Below are 21,866 nucleotides of genomic sequence, written 5' to 3' on the forward strand. Positions count from 1 at the left end.
TGACCTAAAGACTACGAATTTATGATGTTAATATAATGCACTTAATATCAAGATATTATTAATAATATCTAAGCTCTGCTCAATTTAACTGCAGTGTTTGCATTCCATGCAAATAAAGGATATGAATGCCAGGAAATGGGAGTGTCACAAATTTGAATAAGTAGAAAAGTTTTATAAACCCTATTTTGTTCATTTTAGAATACCTTATTTCTGAGAGATACATTTACACTAAAAGTAAATTAATGGATTGTTGTTGATGATACTTCCACCAACATTTATCATAATATTGCCATCCCTCTACCTCTACTCTCCCTGGGCACTGACTCCTTCTTTTGATTCATCATGTTGATGTGTAGACAGACAGAACTGAAAGTCTAGCTATGTGGGAAAGTCTTCGGATAGTGTTTTTCAAATTTTAGTGTCTAAGTCCACCATGACAAATACATTTTACACTGGGACTCATTAAATATAGACATATATAAAGTTTAGACAAAATTTCTGCAAAATAATAATGACCTTTCTATATAAAATTTACTCTATTTTAGTGTACTCCTTAGATATATCCTTCTGATCATAATATATATATATATATGTATATATATATATATATATATATATATATATATTCCTGACTCATTAAGCTGATTTCATGAATCAGTAAATAAATTGCAACCCACAATTTAGAAGCACAATACAGCCTAGAAACATACCCCAGAACACACTAAGCAAAAGATGAAGTCAGAGGACATGATTTAAGTCAGAGAGAAGCTAAGATATTAACTTAAAGGCCTGGGTTTTGAGATATCAGAATCAACATGGACCATTCTTAATCAAGAAGGTTTGCAAGCCCTGAACACAGAATGAGGGAGCAAATCTGTTTATTGATAAGAACCAAATATTGGTGACCCAGGCCCATGACTGTTGATTATATTGAAAAAATGTAAGATGTCTGAGGACTTATCTTGCCCCAGGTATAGGCATAGGGGATAGAGATGCTAAAATACCATTGTGGATACCTCTGCCTCAGTATCTGTGTCTTTTACAAACTGTTAGTTCCTCTTTTTCTTTTGTCAGTATGTGTCTATTAAGTCTAACCCTTAAAACTTGAGGTATCCAATAGTTATTTAACTTTTAATTGACTAAGTATAATCAATCATATTTAACTAGAGGCCGGGTGCATGAAATTCGTGCACAGGGGGGCTAGGGAGTCCCTCAGCCCAGACTGTGCCCTCTCGAATCCTCGGAAGATGTCCAACATCCTATTTAGGCCCAATCCCTGCCTAAAGTGGCCGTCGGACATCCCTCTCGCAACCCAGGGCTGTTTAGACAAAATTTCTGCAAAATAATAATGACCTTTCTATATAAAATTTACTCTATTTTAGTGTACTCCTTAGATATATCCTTCTGATCATAATATATATATTATGATCAGCTCCTAACTGCTCACCTGCCTGCCTGATCACCCCTAACCACTCTTCCTGCCTGCCTGGTCGCCCCTAACTGCCCTCCCCTGCCGGCCTGGTCACCCTAACTGCCCTCCCCTGCCGGCCTGGTCGCCCCTAATTGTTTTCCCCTGCCTCTGCCTCGGCCTCCACCACCGTGGCTATGTCTGGAAGGATGTCTGGAAGGATGTCCAGAAGATGTCCAGTCTAATTAGCATATTACCCTTTTATTAGTATAGATATTTAGTTAATAAATTTTAAAGTTGGGCAAGAATTTTAAAAGCTGTCACAGTTAATAATTTTTTTTATCCAAGATGAAGATATTTTTTCAGCTACCAGATGTTAATTAAGCATCAGTTTTAGCTTGAGTAGTTAATTTAAATTTCAAATCACAATTTTAAACTCTCAGTTTATGCATGCTCAATTTGTCTGTATATATTATGTCTTATAACATTTTATTTATATGTTAAAATATTATATTTTATAGGCATTATATTATTAAATTAATGTCACCTGCACCTGTAACAGAAATAATGTGCTTACTTTTTGCCTCTAATTTCTCTGGTTGTGAGAAATGAAATCAGGTTTGGCCTGTGGACAGTACATGAGCTACATATCCTTTCTATTTCCTAAGGAATAATACCTTCTTTAAAATATTTTATTTCAGGTTCCAGTAGTTGTAAAGAATGAAACCCAGTTTGACTTGTTTTCAGTAAATGAACATTTACTCTGCAGTGAGGTATGTACAGAAGCATGAACTAAAGCCTCATTGCAAAATGCCTTCCTGACCAGCTTAAGCAATTCCCAGTCTCACTTCTCCTTTGATCACCTTTAAGTTTTGGTATAACTGAGCTGTGAATACACTGGACTTTCAAAGGGAAAGAGAAGCCCCTTTGTGTTCAGCATGCAAATTGTGGGGAGCTGTTAGTATCAGCACTGCTTGGTCCCCGCTTCTGCACAGGGTACTGGCTTCTCACAATCTAGGCTTTTCTCCTCCAGCTCCAGTGCCTGGCAATTGACTTAAAGTTGCTCTCCGCGAGAGTAGGGTGTTATATTGTTTGATTTGCTAATATGGGGGAAATCATGGGGTGCGGTTTGATTGCAACACCTCCTCTAAACAAGCCAGATATTCAGCACAGCGGTCCTACTTCCCGTGGGGGTGCACTTCCCCACCTCCCCACCCAGCCTTTTATCCATCAGAAGCAGACTTGTTCCACTTCCCCAACGTAGTTATTCAGAGACAGGGGATTTCTGATCATTTCCTTTTAAGACCAATCAGAGGAGTGGAACATAGTCATTATTGATTCAAACCCTTTGTCTTTCTTATGTTTAGTATCTCAACAAAATTATCTCCAAATTTATGAATCCTAAACATATATAGACTTTAGCTTTTTTATTTTTCAAGAGAGGAAATTATAAAATAATATATAGTATTGTCATATATATAAGAGGATATCTGATTGGCCTATTTCAACTTAACCAAAATAAAGCAAATTAAGAAAAACATAAATCTTATGAGGTGAGTTTCAAGTATTTAATCTGTAAATACCTGTCAGTAAAACATGAGATGAATATTTCAGAAAAGCTAGTACTACTGAGGGTGGTAATAGTTTTACTCAACACCCACTGTGACACATAAATTTCTTATGTATTGTTTCTATTACTCGCAAAGAAGGCTGAAAAATAGTTTAATCTACATTTAATAGATGAAAAACTGAAATTGATAGAGGTCAAAGTGACTTTACTCAAGAGCAGAAGGATTTGAAGGAGAATTCAAATCCTGGTCTCTATTTCTACTCCAAAGCTCAGCTCCCCACTGGGCCTTCCTGCACGTTTTTAATGCTGCAAGTGGGAGTTTCACTTGGAGCATTTCTGCATTTGTAGATCAACACATGAAATATGAGTTTAGAGTATATTTAAATGTGTGTGCAATTTTTACTTTTTCATGTCTCATTCCTTGTCTAATTAGTCTTATTGATAAGAAAGATATCTTTTTTTCTCAAACTTCTCAACATTTACAGAAAAGTAGCTCCCTCATTTATAAAAAGTTCATTCCAAAGTAAATCATTGTTTTCAGAAGCATTCAGTCTCTCTCTCTCTCTCTCTCTCTCTCTCTCTCTCTCTCTCTCACACACACACACACACACACACACACACACACACACAGAATTCAAATGAAGGTCTATGTCAAATGGAGGTCATTGACAGTTTACTCTGGAAGACGGATCTTAGCTAAGAATATGTTTAATATTACATCTTTTAGCCTGTAATATGACAATACTTCCCCAAAACAAAAGCAAGATGTATGACTTTATTCTGCAGGTCAGTAAAGAAAATGTGAACACATTACATATAGAATTTAATGTTATTATTGGAAGTAGGTTTTTAACTGATTTCTCCCCTAAATTACAGTGCCAACAACTGAAAATTAACTAATTAACACTAATGGTTTTTGTCTCTAGTTGATGAGATGGATTATCAGTGAAATCTATGCAGTGTGGAAGATATTCAATGGGGCTTTTCTGAACAATAATTTTAAAGGGACTACAGGGGAACCTCCTCTTCCCATCTGGAAGCCCTGGGAACACATTTACGCTCTGTGCAAAGCTGTGAAGGGTCACATGCCTTTGTACAATAGCTATGGAAAGTATATTGTGAAACTTTACTGGATGGTAAGTTCATGTTCGTGTGCACTGAAATTCATTTTCTTTAACATCGAAATATTTCTGCCTACGGGCTGATACCTAAGCTAATACAAAATGATGTAGTTTATCAATCCGGTAGCTGCTGGGGGGGTGGGGGGGAAATGTCCTGCGTTCGTAATTTGGGATTAATAAGAAACAGTTGTTTCTCCTGCGATACCAGTTCCCTGTGCTTTTTAAACCCGGTGCTTCATGAACCGTTTGTGGTTCAGGCAGGCAGGCTGTGCAGGCAGGTGGATGCACGGGGCTCTCTCCCTTCCTCTTTTCCCTGTGATGTGCTGTCAGGGTCATGAGCAGGAGGAAGTACTTGAGCATGGTCCACTCCTCTCCTGGCACTTGCTGCTGCTGAGGAACCTGATCCCATCGTGTGTTTTTTTTGTCCTAAACTTGAGATTTGTTTTCATGTAAACAAACCTTACAGTGACACAGAAATTTTTACCTCTGCCTAAAAGGAAGCCAGTGGGATAGTAAGAAGTACAAATAGAGAATAAAAAACCCTCAGTTATTAGGACAAGGTAGACTCACACCACGGGTAGCAATGCGAGATTATATTAGACACCTTTGGGTTGTTCATGGGGAAATGCTCTTTATGAAGACCCAGAGTCCTGGGCAAGACCAGCGACATGATTTGTGGGTCTCCTTGTCCAAAAGTTGTTAGCAATTTCAAGGCAGTGATAGCAGCACTTTAAGCCAAATCCGAGGCCCTTCTGAGCATGGGGTCTTGTGTGAAAGGTCATATACCCACGAAACTGGTCCTAGTCACCGAGAATGTTCTTGCACATTTGAAGAAGTGAGGAAAGCTTGAAGAGTTACACATTCCATTCTATATGTCTAGGAACATGACTTTTTCTTAGTGAGCCAAGCCATCCATCTGGCTGGGATAGGGAACGTTGAAAGACCAATGCTTAGGAATTAAAAGGACCATGACAGTGGGAAGGTGAAAGTAAAGAAGACAAGCTTAGCCACTATTTTCCAAAATAGGATTTTGGGGTTTGTTTTTGGTATTCATAGCAAGACCATAGACCTTGAAAGTCAAAATGTTATTAGAAAAGCCCAGCCTGTGTGGCTCAGTGGTTGAGCATCAACCCATGACCAGAAGGTCACAGTTCAATTCCTGGTCGGAGCACATGTGTGGGTTGCAGGCTCAAGGCAGCCAATCAGTGATTCTCTCTCATCATTGATGTTTCTATCTCTCTCCTCTCCTTTCCTACCTCTGAAATTATTGAAGTCGTATTTTTTTAAAAAAATGTTATTAGAAAATAACTTCTTAAATTCCCTTATCTATTTATTTATCATCAGGAAGTAGGCTGGCAGACTAGACTTCAGAGTTTAAATGTGTGCAGAGGCATGAGAGAGAGGCTATGGCATTGAGAAAGTGGATTCTTAGTAGATAGTGTTGAGGGATGATGGAAAGAATGTAAACATGGGAAGAGTGAGGAGGTCAGATGTCTGGGCATTTGGCCCCCAGTTCTGCACATTCACCTAAACCTGATTTGAGATGGGATTTGAAGTTATTAAGAATTTCAAAACAGCATCAGCAAAACATTAAACCAACAGAATTAGTTTCAACCTCAATCTCTCTCTCTCTCTCTTTCTCTCTCTCTCTCTCCCTCGCCCCTCTCTCTCTCTGCTTCCTGACATCCTTCCTTCTTTTCAAATTTCCTTCCAGACAGGGATCAACATTTATTAATACTGCATTCCATTTTGTATAGAAAACGTGATTTATTTCTCTTTAACTATATTGATTCCTCACTATCCCAAACCTACTTAGATTCAGAAAATTTTAAAAAATTGTATAGATAACATAGTCTGTCCTTGAGGTCTCAGAGCCTCTCTATATGAAATTTAAAGTTCAGGTTTTCATACCAGTTTTTCCCATAAAGTATTCCCGTTATTTCCAGTTTGGATTCTAAGTAAACAGCATCAAGGTTCTTTGACACCAGCCAGACCAGAATGTACTGTAGCATAAAGAACAGCATATGAGACAGAGCAGTTTTCTCTCTTCTTTCATCTGCAGTGATCACATCGCTACTGGGATATACAGAGTCTGGTCATGTACTTTCCAATGTCAGCATGCTTTTGGCTCCTTGAAAGAAACAAATTCATTATTGCTTTCCACTTGAAATATTCATTGCTCTTGGCAGCCATTCCATGATTGTCCCAATGCTTTCATTTGTCTCTGAATAAACAGAAAATACACACATTGGGACCAATAATTTTCCCCAGTTGCCATCAATCTATTGGTATAAAAACATGTATTAGCTTTTGTTTCTGATTAAACCTTGTACTTTTTAAGGACAGTATTATTGTAGAATTCAGAGTTTATTATTTTTATAGATTTTTATGGAGAAAGAGAGGAAGGGGGAGAGAAAGAGAGAGAGAGAGAGAGAGAGAGAGAGAGAGAGAGAGAGAGAGAGAGATGAGAGAGAGATTAATTTGTCATTGCACTTATTGATGCATCCGTTGGTTGATTCTTATATGTGCCCTGACCAGGGATCAAACCTGCAACCTTGGCGTGTTGGGAAGATGCTCTAACCAACTGTGCTACCCAGCCAGGGCCTGAATTCAGAGTTTCTTAAAGTGTGAAGGTGCAGAAAACCTTAAGTGCTTCCATGCCCCAGTCCAGATCCCCTGAGTCAGTCTCTGGGCAGAGCCTGCAATCTGCATTTGAAACAAACTCTCTCCAACCGGGGAGATTTTTGTTGTTCTTTAAACCATGTAAACAAGATATAGACCATGACATACTATTTTTCTAACATGCAATTACTTTTTTACAAAATGTAAATTTTTAAATTCTTATTTCATTATTATTCACATTCGACATGTTTTTAGTAAAACAAATTCAAACACTGTTAAAATGTTCAGAGTAGAAAATGAAAATTCCATGACTACCTATATAGACAATCACAGAAAATGATCCTATATAATAAAGAGGTAATATGCAAATTGACCATCACTCCAACACACAAGATGGCCACCCCCATGTGGACACAAGATAGCCGCCACAAGGTGGCCAGCAGGGGAGGGCTGTTGTGGGGGACCAGGCCTGCAGGGGAGGACAGTTAGGGGCGACCAGACTGGCAGGGGAGGGCAGTTAAGGGTGACCAGGCCAGCAGGGGAGGGCAGTTAGGGGCAATTGGGCTGGCAGGGGAGCAGTTAGGCATTGATCAGGCTGGCAGGGGAGTGGTTAGGGGGTGATCAGACTGGCAGGCAGAAGTGGTTAGGGGCAATCAGGAAGGCAGGCAGGCGAGCAGTTGGGAGCCAGCAGTCTTGGATTGTGAGAGGGATGTCCCAGATTCGAGAGGGTGCAGGCTGGGCTGTGGGACACACACCCGCCCCCTCCCTCTCTCCCCCTGCTCTGCATGAATTTTGTGCACTGGGCCTCTAGTTTATGTATATCCTCCTAAACTTTTTTCCTTATAAACATAAGCAAACCTACTGCATATCATTTGTAGCACCTATAATATTATGTAGTAGTTATTGTTCTGTAAAGTATGTTTTTCCTAACCATGGACTTTTTTTATGCCAGTTTATCTACCTTGTACTCCATTGTTTGAATATAACAATGACTACACATACTTTGCTAATTTCACATTGACAGACATTTAAGTTATGGACCAGTGTTTCACCAATACAAAAATAATACTGTAAAATAGCATCTTTGTGTATATACCTTTGCCCATTTTCATGAATATTTTTTCTTGGATTTCTACATGTGTAATTAATTTTTCTGTCAAAATACATGCAAATTATTAATGTTGATAATTATACTTAGTTACTCTTTTGTTTTAATTTGTGTGTACTTTTATATTTCATATAATTGGAATTTAAGTCTGTTAGTTTTTTTGGGGGGGAGGGATTTGTTTCCCTTTTCCTGTCCTCCTGTGAGTTTCTTGAACATTTCATAGGATTCCATTTTGATTTATCATCTATTCAGAGAGAAAGAAAAAGACATATAACCATTAAACCAGGCAATGTAAGTTTAGAGTTACAAGTGTCATACAAAGAAAGCATTTTTGTGTTTTCTGATGGTCTTAGGCTCTACAGCAATGCTTCTCAATCTGTGGGTCGCAATCCACGGGTTGAGAACCACTAGCAGGGTCGCCTAAGACCATCGGAAAACACAGATATTTACATTACGATTCATAACAGTAGCAAAATTACAATTATGAAGTAGCAACGAAAATAATTTTATGGTTGGGGGTCACCACAACATGAGGAACTGTATTAAAGGGTCGCGGCATTAGAAAGGTTGAGAACCACTGCTTTAGATGTAAGAAGTTAAAATAAAATTGTAAAACAAAAAATATAAAACAGTAAATAATGTCAGTAGTATACAAGGTGGGGCAAAAGTAGGTTTACAGTTGTTTGTTTGGAAAATAATACAGTAATTAATGAATAATAATCCAAGAATAAACTCTGTGTCACATACAATTGCAAACCTATTTTTGTCCCCCTGCTCCCCCTCCCCCGCGTAATAATGTATGAGTGAAAAGAACATAAATCATTGATGACATATTTCTTTCTTCTCATTTTTAGGGTTGCTGGAGAAAGATAACTATTGATGACTTTATGCCTTTTGATGAAGATAACAATCTATTGCTTCCAGCTACAACTTGTGAACTTGAACTCTGGCCAATGCTTTTGTCTAAAGCTATCATTAAGCTGGCAAATGTTGAGTATGTAGAATGTGGAATTATCATTCACTTGTATAAAAACAAAAAGGCAACCCACAGTAAAAACAACAGTACCACATCTATATTCCACAGATTTATTATTTTGATTAATTTTTTAAAACTTTCTTTTCAAACAGTGTAAATTTTCTTATGTAAAAACGTATATGCCAAAGTCACTAATTTGAAGTATTGGGTTAGCCAGCAATCAAATAAAATTCCCCCCAGTAAAAGTATTCAAGAAAACTATTCTATATTCAATGCTCTCCATGAATGGAAAGTCAATCACATAAATGAATGCTTCAGCATAAGGGGAGAAAGAAGTTGTTTTGTAGAGAAAAATACTGGCTCATCTAAATACTAAATAATATGCTGGGATCCAGTTAAAGGGTTAGGTCTGTCTGTGCAACAATAATGTGCTAATCTTGAAAACCCTGAACTGTTTTGAAGGATGCCAACATGCTCCTCATGCTGTTGATAACATTGGTCCCTTTCAATACATTCCTGGTATTAACTATTCATATTTCTTCAATATCCTTATGAAATCAGCTTGCATCCTGCATGACCTGTGCACCAGCATAGATGAGGGATTTCTGCTATGTTTATTCTCTCAGATTCCACGCGCAGAGACCTATGGTCATTCTATCTTGGCCCTAGTGACGCAAACAGGCTTAGATGCTTGAGTTGCCAATGCATGGGTACTTTGTGTCTTTGCTTGGTGGGAGAATGCTCACTTCCACTGCACCAGCTTGAATTTGACCCCCCGCCCCCGCCTGCCTCACAATGTGTTCTGATAGTTCAGTGTTTAACACAACAAATGTACAAGCTTTAACAGATCACATCTGCCATTTGCTCAAAGCCCAGCACTCTCCCCTTCTCTAAACACAGCAAGATCAGTCAGAAGGCAGGCCTGCTCTTCCTGGATTTTCTTTAGCTCAGCTTCCTTTTTCTCCCCGGAGGCTAAAAAACAAAACCACTCCTCCTGCCATCCTCTTCATCCCCCTTTTCTCTTAACAATCTTCAATTTCCCATTGGAAATTTGTTTCACCCAGCTTGCAGCACTTCATTTCAATAATTTTAAAAAAACAACCTTATCCGATAATTTTTTTGGTGTACTAGCACCCACTGCAGTTTATGTGTGACAGTTTGCATGGATTTACAGGTTTTTATAATCTAGTTTTCATAAAACTAACCCTAAAATAAAAATTATATATATATGGTGATGCTAGTAATCTCTCTAAATTATGAGATTCCCTCAAGTTTCCTTGTCTGTCATTCAGAGCAAGAGAGAGACCAGTGTCAATCTATTTATTAATTAGTAGTAAATCTTAATTTATGTTTTATTTTCTATAAAAATAACTCCAAAGCCCTAGCCAGTTTGGTTCAGTGGATAGAGCATCAGCTCATGGACCCAAGGGTCTCAGGTTCGATTCTGGTCAAGGGCATGTACCTAGGTTGCAGGCTCAATCCCCAACCCTAGTTCTTGGTGCATGTGGGAGGCAATCAATTGATGTGTCTCTCTCACCTCGATTTTTCTCTCTCTTAGTCTCTCTCCCTTCCACTCTCTCTAAAAATCAATAATCAATGGAAAAATATCCTTGGGTGAGGATCAACAAAAAAGATAATAATTTAAAAGTAACTCTAAGTTCAAAAGTTTTCTTCCTGTAAAATAAATAAATACTCATCCAATATGTTTCTAGGTAGCTAAACACTTCTAAGTATTCACACTGGTGACAACTATGTTTATTTTATTTATTTATTTATTTATTTATTTATTTATTTATCAATCCTCACCACAGGATATTTTTCCATTGATTTTTAGGGAGAGTAGAAGAGATAGGGAAAGACAGAGAGAAAAGTCACTTTTTAAAAGAACAATATGGCAATATATTGAATATATAAAATATATAGTATATTATCTGTATATATTTTAACATATATCACATATATGATTATGTTTTATGTATATGACAGTAATCTTAATTTATGTCTTTTAAAAATAAAGCTTATAATCATGTTTTGTAAATAGATATGACATTTTATCATTGGATCAACTTAAGTGCTTTGCCAAAACAAGTAATCTGACTGTTGGAATAGTATTTTCCTGTGCTATCATGTTTAACCAGTCTGACCCCTACGTTCATTATTATATCACTATTTAATAGAGATTCCTCTTCTTATATACTTCTCTGTGTTTCCAAATTTATTAACTGTACTTCTGTGTATTTGCTTCTTTAGCATCCATATAATAGAGAAGAGAGAGATGGGGGAGTCCACCATTATTCATGCACTTACAGGATGGCTACCAGAAGTCATTCCTCTCCAGTAGGTTTGACCATTAACTTACTTGTGCGTTTTTTTCTTTTTCCCCTTGTAAAGTTTCTTTAACCAAAATATTTGTACTTTCTAAGAAAGTTTCGAGAAAAGTTACATTTTATAAAAATGTTGGGGAGAATAACATTTTATAGTTTTACATAAAATTCTTTGAGAATTTCAAGATAAATTCTGTTTCCTTACATATATATTGTAAATTTAATCCTATAATATCTGAATTATAAATATTAAAATAATGTTATTAGACATTATGCACTTTAATATATCATTTCTAATTAAAAACCACAGTCCTGAAAAGATTATCTTATTTAATCATCCATATAACCCCATCAACCAAGTATATATCATTATAAGTGAGGAAACTGAAGCTCAGAGTGTTCGACCAAACCTGTTCACATTGTACCTGGAGGAGACAAAATTGGAATCTGAGTATTTTTGAGCGTATCATCAATTCAGATGTTGATTTTTACAAGAAGATCAAAGCCACATACAGTTCTCAATTTGCATCATCACTGATTGATTTTTGACTGATGTTGGGAAGCTACCACTCCCCAGGGTCCTGCTTAGAGGAGATTGAAGATAGGCCCTCGTAACTTGAATATTAGTTATATGATTTGCAAATATTTTCTCCCATTCTATAGGTTGCCTTTTCATTTTGTTGCTGGTTTCCTTTGCTGTGCAGAAGCTTTTTAGTTTCATGTAACTTTCCTTTATTTTTGCTTTTGTTGCCTTGGTGTTGAATCCAAGACCTCATTGTCAAGACCAGTGTCAAAGGTCTCACCACCTATGTTTTCTCTGGAAATTTTATGGTTTTTAGGTCTTATATTCATGTCTTCAATCCAATTTGAGTTGATTTCTATGTATGGTATAAGATAGTGGCCTAGTTTCATTCTTTTGTATGTGACTGTTCAGTTTTTCCAACACCATTTATTGGAGAGACTATGCTTTCCACGTTGTATATTCTTGGCTTCTTCTTTTTTTTTTTTTTTTGTCATGAATTAATTGACTGTATATATGTGAGTTTATTTCTGGGCTCTCTTTTCTGTTTCATTGATCTATATGTCAGCACTAAATAGAATGTTAGCTGTGGGCTTGTCATATATGGTCTTTACATTGAGATATGCTCTCTCTATACTCAAGTATTTGAGAATATTTATCATAAATGGATGATGCATGACAAAGGGTGCATAAAGATAGTGCCTGCCCTCTGGTCTGTGGAGAGAATTACAATTGGCCTTTAGATGTGTGTTTAATTATAAGCCTGTCCTTCAGGCCAATGCATTAAAATTAGCAAATAAGCCTCTTTCATATAAAGTTTGCTGCCTCTGCACTGGGCTTGGGGTGGGCAAGTCTGTGGGATCTTTTTAAGAACTATTTCTGAGGATACTAGCCTCATGTGTCTTTGGATGCAATCCCCATGAGCTTTCAAAGCTAGATGTTTTGTGGGCTCATTTATTAGGGGAAGGTCTTAAAAGTTTGGGTGCCAGATGTGAGTTTCAAACCCTTTGCACCTCAGGGATAAACTCAGGGTTGTGAGTTCCCTCCAGTTGTGGGTCACCATGCTGTGTTTATGGCGATATTGTACCTCAGTCTCTCCCACCTGCATCAATGTGGGTTTATTCTCATTCACCAGATGTGTAGGAGCCACTCAGCTACTTTTTTCCCCCCAGAGGTAACTGTTTTATATGTACCTATAGATTCAGGATAGTCATGGGAATGGATGAATTCAGAGTCCTCCTATGTCTCCATTCTGAACCAGAATTCCTTGTTTGGTCTCTTTCCATCAGCAAAGCCCAGCACATCATAGGCACTCAATTCAAATTTGTTTAATCAATGAATACATAATGGTGTTTTAAACTAATATTTGAAATTAGTCTTTTAAAATAGTAAGTTTATTTTTTTTCTGTCAATAATTTCTTGATGTGGAGTTTAAATCTTAATTTGAAAATTAGTGTTGATGTGTTTTATCAAAGCCCGCGATATATGGACAAAGTTTGGGAGCTCTTGAAAGAAATATTGCCTGAATTTAAGCTGACAAGTGAATCCAACTCTGAGAGTAAAATAACAGAGGTAGACAGCAAATTAAAAGATACAGGAAAAGAAGTGAATTATGGGAAAGAAGTGAATTATGGCAAAGAAGTGAAAGATGGGAAAGAAATGAAAGATGGCAAAGAAGTGAAAGATGGCAAAGAATTCAAACCTGAAACTTCAGCTACAACATTAAAATCACTTGAAAAAAGTGACAAAGTTCCAAAGGGTAAGGCATTATATATCACACATTATTTAATATGGATATTGTATGTAAATGCTTTACAAACATTGCTGAATTTGATGGTTCTTCATTGTTATGATCATGTATTAAATGTGGAAATAATTAAGATCCTTTCTTGATAGGATTTCAGAACTTCTAATGGTATTTGCTACATGTTAACTATTGTTTCATATTTTATTCTCTTTAGAAATCAAAGGAAATTATACAATTAGATGATACTAAATTAATATAGTATTAATATAGGAAGAGACATTAAGTTTTCAAGTTTCATCAAACACATCTTTCTTATATATTACTAGAGGCCCGGTGCACGAAATTCATGCACAGGGAGGGGGGTGTCCCTGAGCCCAGCCTGCACCCTCTCCAATCTGGGACCCCTCGAGGGATGTCCGACTGCCCGTTTAACCCGATCCCAGTGGGATAGGGCCTAAATGGGCGGTCAGATATCCCTCTCACAATCCAGGACTGCTGGCTCCCAAATGCTCGCCTGCCTGCCTTCCTGATTGCCCTAACCGCTTCTGCCTGCCAGCCTGATCACCCCCTAACCACTCCCCTGCCAGCCTGATTGATGCCTAACTGCTCCCCTGCCAGCCTGTTTGCCCCTAACTACCCTCCCCTGCAGGCCTGGTCACCCCTAACTGCCCTCCCCTGCAGGCCTGGTCACCCCAACTGCCCTTCCCTGCAGGCCTGGTTGCCCCAAACTTCCCTCCCTTGCAGGCCTGGTCACTCCAAAATGCCCTCCCTTGCTGGCCATCTTGTGGTGGCCATCTTGTGTCCACATGGGGGCAGGATCTTTGACCACATGGGGGCAGCCATCTTGTGTGTTGGAGTGATGGTCAATCTGCATATTACTCTTTTATTAGCTAGGATAGAGGCCTGGTGCACGGGTGGGGGCCAGCTGGTTTGCCCTGAAGGGTGTCCCGGATCAGGATGGGGGTTCCCTTGGGGCGTGGGGTGGCCTGGGCGAGGGGCCTGTGGTGGTTTGCAGGCCGGCCACGCCCCCTGGTGACCCAAGTGGAGGCCCTGGTATCTGGGGTTTATTTATCTTCTACAATTGAAACTTTGTAGCCTGGAGCAGAGCCAAGCCATCTGCTTGCTCTGTGGCGGCAGCCATTTTTGGGGGGATTTATGTATCTTCTATAATTGAAACTTTGTAGCCTTAAGCAAGGCCTGGGCCGGCCAGGGTGTGCGGAAAGCTTGGCTTCCTCCATCACCGGGGGCAACCCTAGCCTCCTGCTCTTTCCAGCTCCGTGGCTGCGCCATTTCTGTTTGGGTTTATGTATCTTCTATCATTGAAACTTTGTAGCCTTGAGTGGAGGCCTAGGCCAGCAAGGGCAGGCGGAAAGCTTGGCTTCCTCCATCGCCAGGGAAACCCAAGCCTCCCTCCTGCTCTCTGTGGCCGTAGCCATCTTGGTTGGGTTTATTTGCATATTCGCTCCTGATTGGCTGGTGGGCGTGGCTTGTGAGCATGGCTTGTGGGTGTAGCGGAGTGATGGTTAATTTGCATATTACTCTTTTATTAGATAGGATATGTAGGGCACAATGAACCAAAAGGGACAAAGTGGTCCTGTTTATTTTTTCAGGAAATGTGAAATGGCCAGGGATTAGATGATGATTCACTGATCATTTATTGTAAAGTGGAAGTTCAAATTTGAGAAAATAATTCTAGTTGTTTTACAAGTATAGGATTATTTATTTTCTTAAGGCAGGAAATGTATTGAGTAATTTTTATTTCTTAAATATTTTATATAGCTATGTAAATAAGCAATAATGCTTGTTAAATATTCTAGAAAAGACTCAGCTTCCTTTATATTTTGATCTTTCAAATATTTATGTTTTAGAAAATATTGACATTTTATCCAATTATTTTTTATCAAGGTCTTATCTACAGTACAGTGCATAGCAATTATTACCATAAACGTTCCTCAAAAATATACCAAGACCAAGTGTGTGAGTGATATCTGCCTATCATAGGCCCTTTTTGAAATGACCTAATATGCACTAGTATGAAAGAAAGCAAAAAAAGCCTGATCAAATTTGTTTTATCTAGTATATTCCCAATTAATTTCAACTGAGAAGCCCTTTCTCACATATCACAAATTAACAATTATCTATCCACCCATTCATCCAGCCACCCATTCATCCAATATACAATTTACTGAGTATAATTCCAATAAATGTTCCAGGGATTAGTGATAACTTGTTGAACAAAATCAGATGAGAAAGGTACTTCCTGAATCTTATTGTCTAGAGATAGAGACTAACATTCATTTAAAAATCATAACCACTTACTAACAAATAAGCCTTAAATGGAAATGAAAAAACTATGGGAGTTCATATAGGGGACTTAGCCTATGGTGTAGGGCAGTGGTCAGCAAACTCATTAGTCAACAAAGCAGCAAACCATGGCTCACTGACCACTGGTGTAGGGAAAGAATTTCCCAAGGAGTTTTGAGCTGTTTTTGCAAAGATGAGAGGAATATCTGGAAGAAGATGAGGGACTGTGGAAGAAAGGTCATTCTAAGTAGAGGAAATAACAGATATACTAGTAAAGGCTATAAGACAGTAGGAGGAATGACATTTTGGAAGACCTGGCAGAAGCTATATTTAGCTGGAAGAAAGGATGTGAGGATTAAAGGATTGTTTGAGAAAACCTGGAGAAGTAGGTAGGAGAATCCATACTAATAAAGAGGTAATATGCTAATCAGGACGTCTTCCGGACTTCCATCCAGACAAAGCCACAGTGGCTGCAAGGGCCTAGGGCCGGCTGCATGGGAGAGGCGCCACCGCAGGAGAGGTGGGCTGGTCCAGTGCCGCTAGTCCGGCGCTGTAGCCCCTTTTGCAGAGGCAGCGCCCGCGCGAGAATGTGGCGCCACACCTCCTTTTGCGCCCCCTTCCACAGAGGTGGCACGGGACAGGCTGTGGTGTGGCCCAGTCCAAGTGCTGCCCCTTCAGCAGCAGCAGCCACAGAGGCAGCAGCGCAGGCCTGGTCCAGGTGCCACACCTCTGGAGAGCTGGACAGGGTGCAGTCTGCTGTGCCTCAACCTCCCCTAGCTCCTCCCCCAGCTGGCCTGGCCCCAGATCACCCCCCACCCACCAGTGGGCGGGGGCAGGGCCAGCACTAAGAAGCAAGGGCCAAGGGCTGGCAGCTGCGGCGGCCGGCAGTGGCAGCAGCAGTGGGGTGATGGGGGCAGTGTCTTCCCTTGGTCAGCCTGTTTGCCTCCCGCAGAGGAGGACATCCCCTGAGGGCTCCTGGACTGTGAGGGGGGCAGGCCGGGCTGAGGGGCCCTCCCCCCCCAGTGCACAAATTTTTGTGCACAGGGCCTCTAGTGATCATATAAAATCTAGGTTGTGTTAAGATTATTGATCTTTATCATAAGAAAAACTGACAGCTAATGAAGAACAGACTAGATTCTGCACAATCTAAATCCTATTTTAAAAACAGCATTCTGATATTTAAAAAGAAAAGACCTTAGGGTGGGGGTCAGGACCTTGAGGTTTGGTGACATGAATGTATATAAAAAAACAGTTTGGAAACTCTTGTACCAGCTCATGTTAGAGACAGTGGTAGCTGGGAGTGGGTAGTAGGGTAATAACAGTGAAGTCCCAGACAAGGTGAATAATTTGAGAGATATTTAAAAAGTAAAAGACATGGTAGCTGAAATGGAGATGATGGTGGATACTGAAAAACAAATGGCTTTATGAGGAGAGATCATAAAATGATTTTGAACATATTGAATTTGAGGGACCTTTTGAGATACGTTATGAGTTTCGGGGTGGTAATATATGTTTCGGAATTATTGACAAATGCATGCTAAATGACACTATGAATGATAGTCTCAAGAAGACAGCATGGATTAAGAAGACGTGGCTGCCTGAGACTGAGCTTTAAAGAAGCTAAGCCTCTGAGAGCCAGGTACACAGTGATGATCTGGCAAAGGAGGCTAAGGGATGGCCAAAGAAGCAGGAAGAAAACCAGCAGAGCATGATGCTACTGAAGTCAAAAGGAGAGAGTTTCAAGAATCAGAAAGATAGTCTGTGTCCAATAGTGAGAGTTGAAATATGATGGGAACTTAGGTTTCCCTGTTGAAGGTTGTGATGTGAAGGTCATGGGCACTGGTGGAGGATGGGAGTGGAAGGCATATTGAGAGTGTTAAGAAGTTAGTGCAAAGTAAAATAGTGTACAAACAACCCTGTTAGAAGTTTGTGAACAGGAAAGCTACAAAGAGGAACCTGACAGGGACTATGTGGACTTACACGGGATACTTAGGTTTAATCTATTAAAGGAGAACTAAGTATTTTTAAGTGAAGATTGAGAGATTCCAGCTGAGATTTCAGCAATAGTGTATGTTTCCTGAGAAGGCAGGAAGAGGAGGACCGGAGTCCAGGTGGGAGAGCTTGGACCAATCTAGGGGAGCAGGCACTCCTCCATTCTACCAGGTGGGTTCATGCCACGAGAGAGGATAGGCGCAAATGTCGGTGGGTGAATGGGTTTCATAGGGAGAAGCTGAGTGTTTCTGACTAAAGGCCTCTATTTTTCTCTTTCTATAAGTAGCTTATTGATGAGCCCAGAGTGAGGTGGAGGTGGAAGGTGAAGGTTCTCATAGTGATTTAAATTAGATGTAGCAGAGGTTTGCAGAACTAGGGAAAGGTTATCTCCAGTAGGACTCAGCTGCTAACTTTACCTAAAGTGATATTTACTAGATGGGTGGCATGAAATGGCAGAGGAGCAACACATTTGGGTAAACACTGTTGTATATTATCCAAATTGCTATGTGAAAGAGTGTATTTTTCTATTTTTAACTTTTATTATAAATTATATTTTCTGAATTCTGAATAGGAGTTTGAAGGCTTTAAAGTCCCATTTTAAAATCATACACGAAATTATATATTTCTACCTAAAATTAATTTTATTGAGTGAAGTCAAATATTTATAGAAACCCAAAGCATAAAATTTGATAACTTGATAAAATTTGATAACTTGATATACTTTAGTTTCCTAGTTATATGTCTCCTCCTATACTTAAAGTTAACAGTTATCTTCACTTTTGTATCTTGCATAGGTGCTAAATCTACTATAAAAGCTAAGATATGAGACAGGTTTCCATTATAGGCTAAGGAACTTTACAAGTTGTTAATGTCCCAGTTTTTATTTATGCAAATTGAAAAAAAACAACCTGATTATAAATTTAGCAGATGATGAAAGAATAAAAAGGCAGAAATCTGATTTTTTGCTTCAGAATTGAATTGACTTCATTAGGGAATAAAAAATCTTGGATTTTTAATTTTCAATCTTTATACTAATTTTTTTCTTTTTAAATTAAAAAAATAATTACAGTTTGCATTCAATATTATTCTGTATTAGTTTCAGATGTACAGCATAGTGGTTAAAAATCATACTTTTCAGAGTGGTCCCCCGATATTTCAGGCACTCACTTGGCCCCATACACAGCTATCATGATATTCTTGACTATATTCCCATGCTGTAACCTACATCTGCATGACCATTCCGTAACTACCAATTTGTACTGCTTAATCTCTTCACCTTTTCCACCCAACTCTCAACCCCTGTCCCCTCTGATAATGGCCAATCTGTTCTCTGTATCTTTGACTCTGTTTCTATTTTGTTTGTTTATTTTGTTCTTTATGTTCCACATATAAGTGAAATCATATGGTATTTGTCTTTCTCTGACTTATTTCACATAGCATAATACCGTCTACCCAAGCTGTCAAAAAAGGTAAGATTTCATTCTTTTTTATGGCCATTGTGTATATGTGCCACAGCTTTTTTTTTTTTTTTTTAGCTGAATGTGAATACGTTTTATAGAAATGTAATTATGAATGGAAATTCAAAGGGTGCATATAGTTCTGTGTGTAGGATGTGATTAAGAAAGTCATTTTGGCCATAATGTATTGGTCTGGCATTCAGTTTTCATCAGAAGATATTCTGGAGACAGCAAGCTATATTTTCTTGAGATGTAGGGCCCAAATAAAAAAGATCTGAAAGGTCTCCACATTTAGAACTCAACTTTAAGAATATAATTTGTTATACTTTAATTTTTCCTTTTAAAATGAGAAAATTAGTCTGTAATTTTCTATACAAAAATCATATATCAAATTATCACCTATGTTGAACATAAAATGATGAGTAGGCAACAATAAATAGCGCTGCAGGTCTTTCACAATACACATTGATTTTCAAAATTTTGTCTTGCTTTATTTTAATGTTTCTAATTAGAGGTAAATAGTGTTTGAGGGACTTTGTGGCTATTGTGTTTGAGGTTTTATAATTAAAAGATTTATTATATTTTTTAATATGTTAGAAAAAGCAGATGCAAAAGACATTGGGAAGAAGAAGAGTAAAGATGGAGAAAAGGAAAGAGAAAAATTTAAATGGTCGTTTCATGGTTCCAGACCCTCATCAGAAGTCCAGAACTCTCTGCTGTCTCTGTCGGACTGTAAGCATGCACCAGGCCTCTAGTATATTATATATTAGCAGATTACAAAATTTATATTACTCTACATAAGTAAAATATGTTATATATTATTTATTCTATATAAAGTACATATATTAATATACAATTATACAAAGTGTATAAATATTAGCATATCCTATCTATAAAAGAGTAATATGCAAATTGACCGTCACTCCAAGACACAAGATGGCTGCCCCCATGTGGTCAAAGATGGCTGCCCCCATGTGGACACAAGATGGCCACCACAAGATGGCCAGCAGGGGAGGGCAGTTGTGGGCAGTTAGGGGTGACCAGGCCAGCAGAGGAGGGCAGTTGGGGGAGACCAGGCCACCAAGGGAGGGCAGTTGGGGGGACTAGACCTGCAGGGGAGGGCAGTTGTGGGCAATCAGGCAACCAGGGAGGGCAGTTAGGGGTGACTGGGCCGGCAGAGGAGGGTAGTTGGGGGAGACCAGGTCAGCAGGGGAGGGCAGTTAAGGGGGACCAGGACTGCAGTGGAGGGCAGTTGCGGGGGGAGGGACCAGGCCTGCAGTGGAGGGCAGTTGGGGGGGAATCAGGCCTACAGTGGAGGGCAGTGGAAGAGACCAGGCTAGCAGAGGAGGGCAGTTGGGGGGAACCAGGCCAACATGGGAGGGCAGTTGGGGGTGATCAGGCAGCAGGGAGGGCAGTTAAGGGTGACCAGGCCAGCAGAGGAGAGCAGTTGGGGGGTCCAGGCCAGCAGGGGAAGGCAGTTGGGGGGGACCAGGCCTGCAGGGGAGGGCAGTTGGTGGGGGACCAGGCCTGCAAGGGAGGACAGTTAGGGGGGGGGACCCAGGCCTGCAGGGGAGGGCAGTTGGGGGTGACTAGGCCAGCAGGGGAGGGCAGTTAGGGGCAACCAGGCCTGCAGGGGAGGACAGTTAGGGGCGACCAGACTAGCAGAGGAGGGCAGTTAGGGGTGACCAGGCTGGCAGGGAAGGGCAGTTAGGGTCAACTGGGCCAGCTGGGAATCAGTTAGGCATCCATCAGGCTGGCAGGGGAGTGGTTAAGGGGTGATCAGGCTGGCATGCAGAAACAGTTAGGGGCAATCAGGCAGAGGCAGGAGAGCTGTTGGGAGCCAGCAGTCCTGGATTGTGAGAGGGATGTCACTGGGATCGGGCCTAAAGAAGTGGTTAGACATCCCTCAAGAGGTACCAGATTGGAGAGGGTGCAGGCTGGGCTGAGGGACAACCCCCGCCCCGTGCACGAATTTCGTGCACTGGGCCTCTAGTGTATTATATATTAGTATATGTCTTCTGTATAAATTATATGTAACATATATAATATTTTAAGATTATATAATATATATTATACCTATTATCTTTGTTTTTAATAAATATGTTTTTATTGACTTCAGAGGAGGAGGGAGAGGAGAGGGAGAGAAATAGCAAGCAGCTGCCTCCCGCACACCACCTACTGGGGACCGAGCTCACAACCCAGGCATGTGCCCTGAGAGGAATTGACCCAGTGACCTCTCCATGTGTGGGAAGATGCTCAACTGAGACACACTGGCCAGGGCATATTATACACATTGTCTTTTTTAAAGACTTTATATTTCTACTATTGGGTCATCTATCTTGGTGCTTCCAGAATGTAGGTTCTAATTCTCAGCTTCCCGTTCATTCCATGGTTGGAAACACATCCCTTTTCTTCTAGCACCATGCTTTATCTAGTTTTTCTTTTCATTTTGTCTTCTTTTTTAATACATTATTATGGTTTTTGTGAGGGCATTTTAATAATTATGGTTTTTTATAATTACAAAAACATGTCTGGTGGTTTGTTAGAGTAAAGAGTCACTAGTCATATTTTTAATTCTGTATTAAAAATTTTCTTCTTTTGATGCCTTAAGCAATCTTTTTTTATAGTAGATGACATGACATTCCCAAAGTTACCGATAATTCATCATCACTGTGAAAATGACTAAACCTTTCTCTGAGTTTCTTTCTTTGGGAAAA

At 39.5% G+C, this 21,866-nt stretch overlaps 1 protein-coding gene across 1 annotated transcript in view; it reads left to right on the plus strand.

The window, feature by feature from the left end:
* ADGB (androglobin) overlaps nucleotides 1–21,866 on the plus strand; it is a gene marked incomplete at both ends in the record, with an annotated part of 144,053 nt that overhangs the window by 20,342 nt on the left and 101,845 nt on the right. Inside the window, 6 exons of the mRNA XM_080663871.1 lie at nucleotides 2,110–2,181; nucleotides 3,905–4,114; nucleotides 8,684–8,823; nucleotides 11,056–11,142; nucleotides 13,125–13,408; nucleotides 19,747–19,881. Of these exons, the coding sequence (XP_080519997.1) occupies nucleotides 2,110–2,181; nucleotides 3,905–4,114; nucleotides 8,684–8,823; nucleotides 11,056–11,142; nucleotides 13,125–13,408; nucleotides 19,747–19,881 (928 nt within the window). The remainder of the gene's footprint in view (nucleotides 1–2,109; nucleotides 2,182–3,904; nucleotides 4,115–8,683; nucleotides 8,824–11,055; nucleotides 11,143–13,124; nucleotides 13,409–19,746; nucleotides 19,882–21,866) is intronic.

Source organism: Plecotus auritus (genome assembly GCF_963455305.1).
Source record: "Plecotus auritus genome assembly, chromosome: 4".
Taxonomy (NCBI): domain Eukaryota; kingdom Metazoa; phylum Chordata; class Mammalia; order Chiroptera; family Vespertilionidae; genus Plecotus; species Plecotus auritus.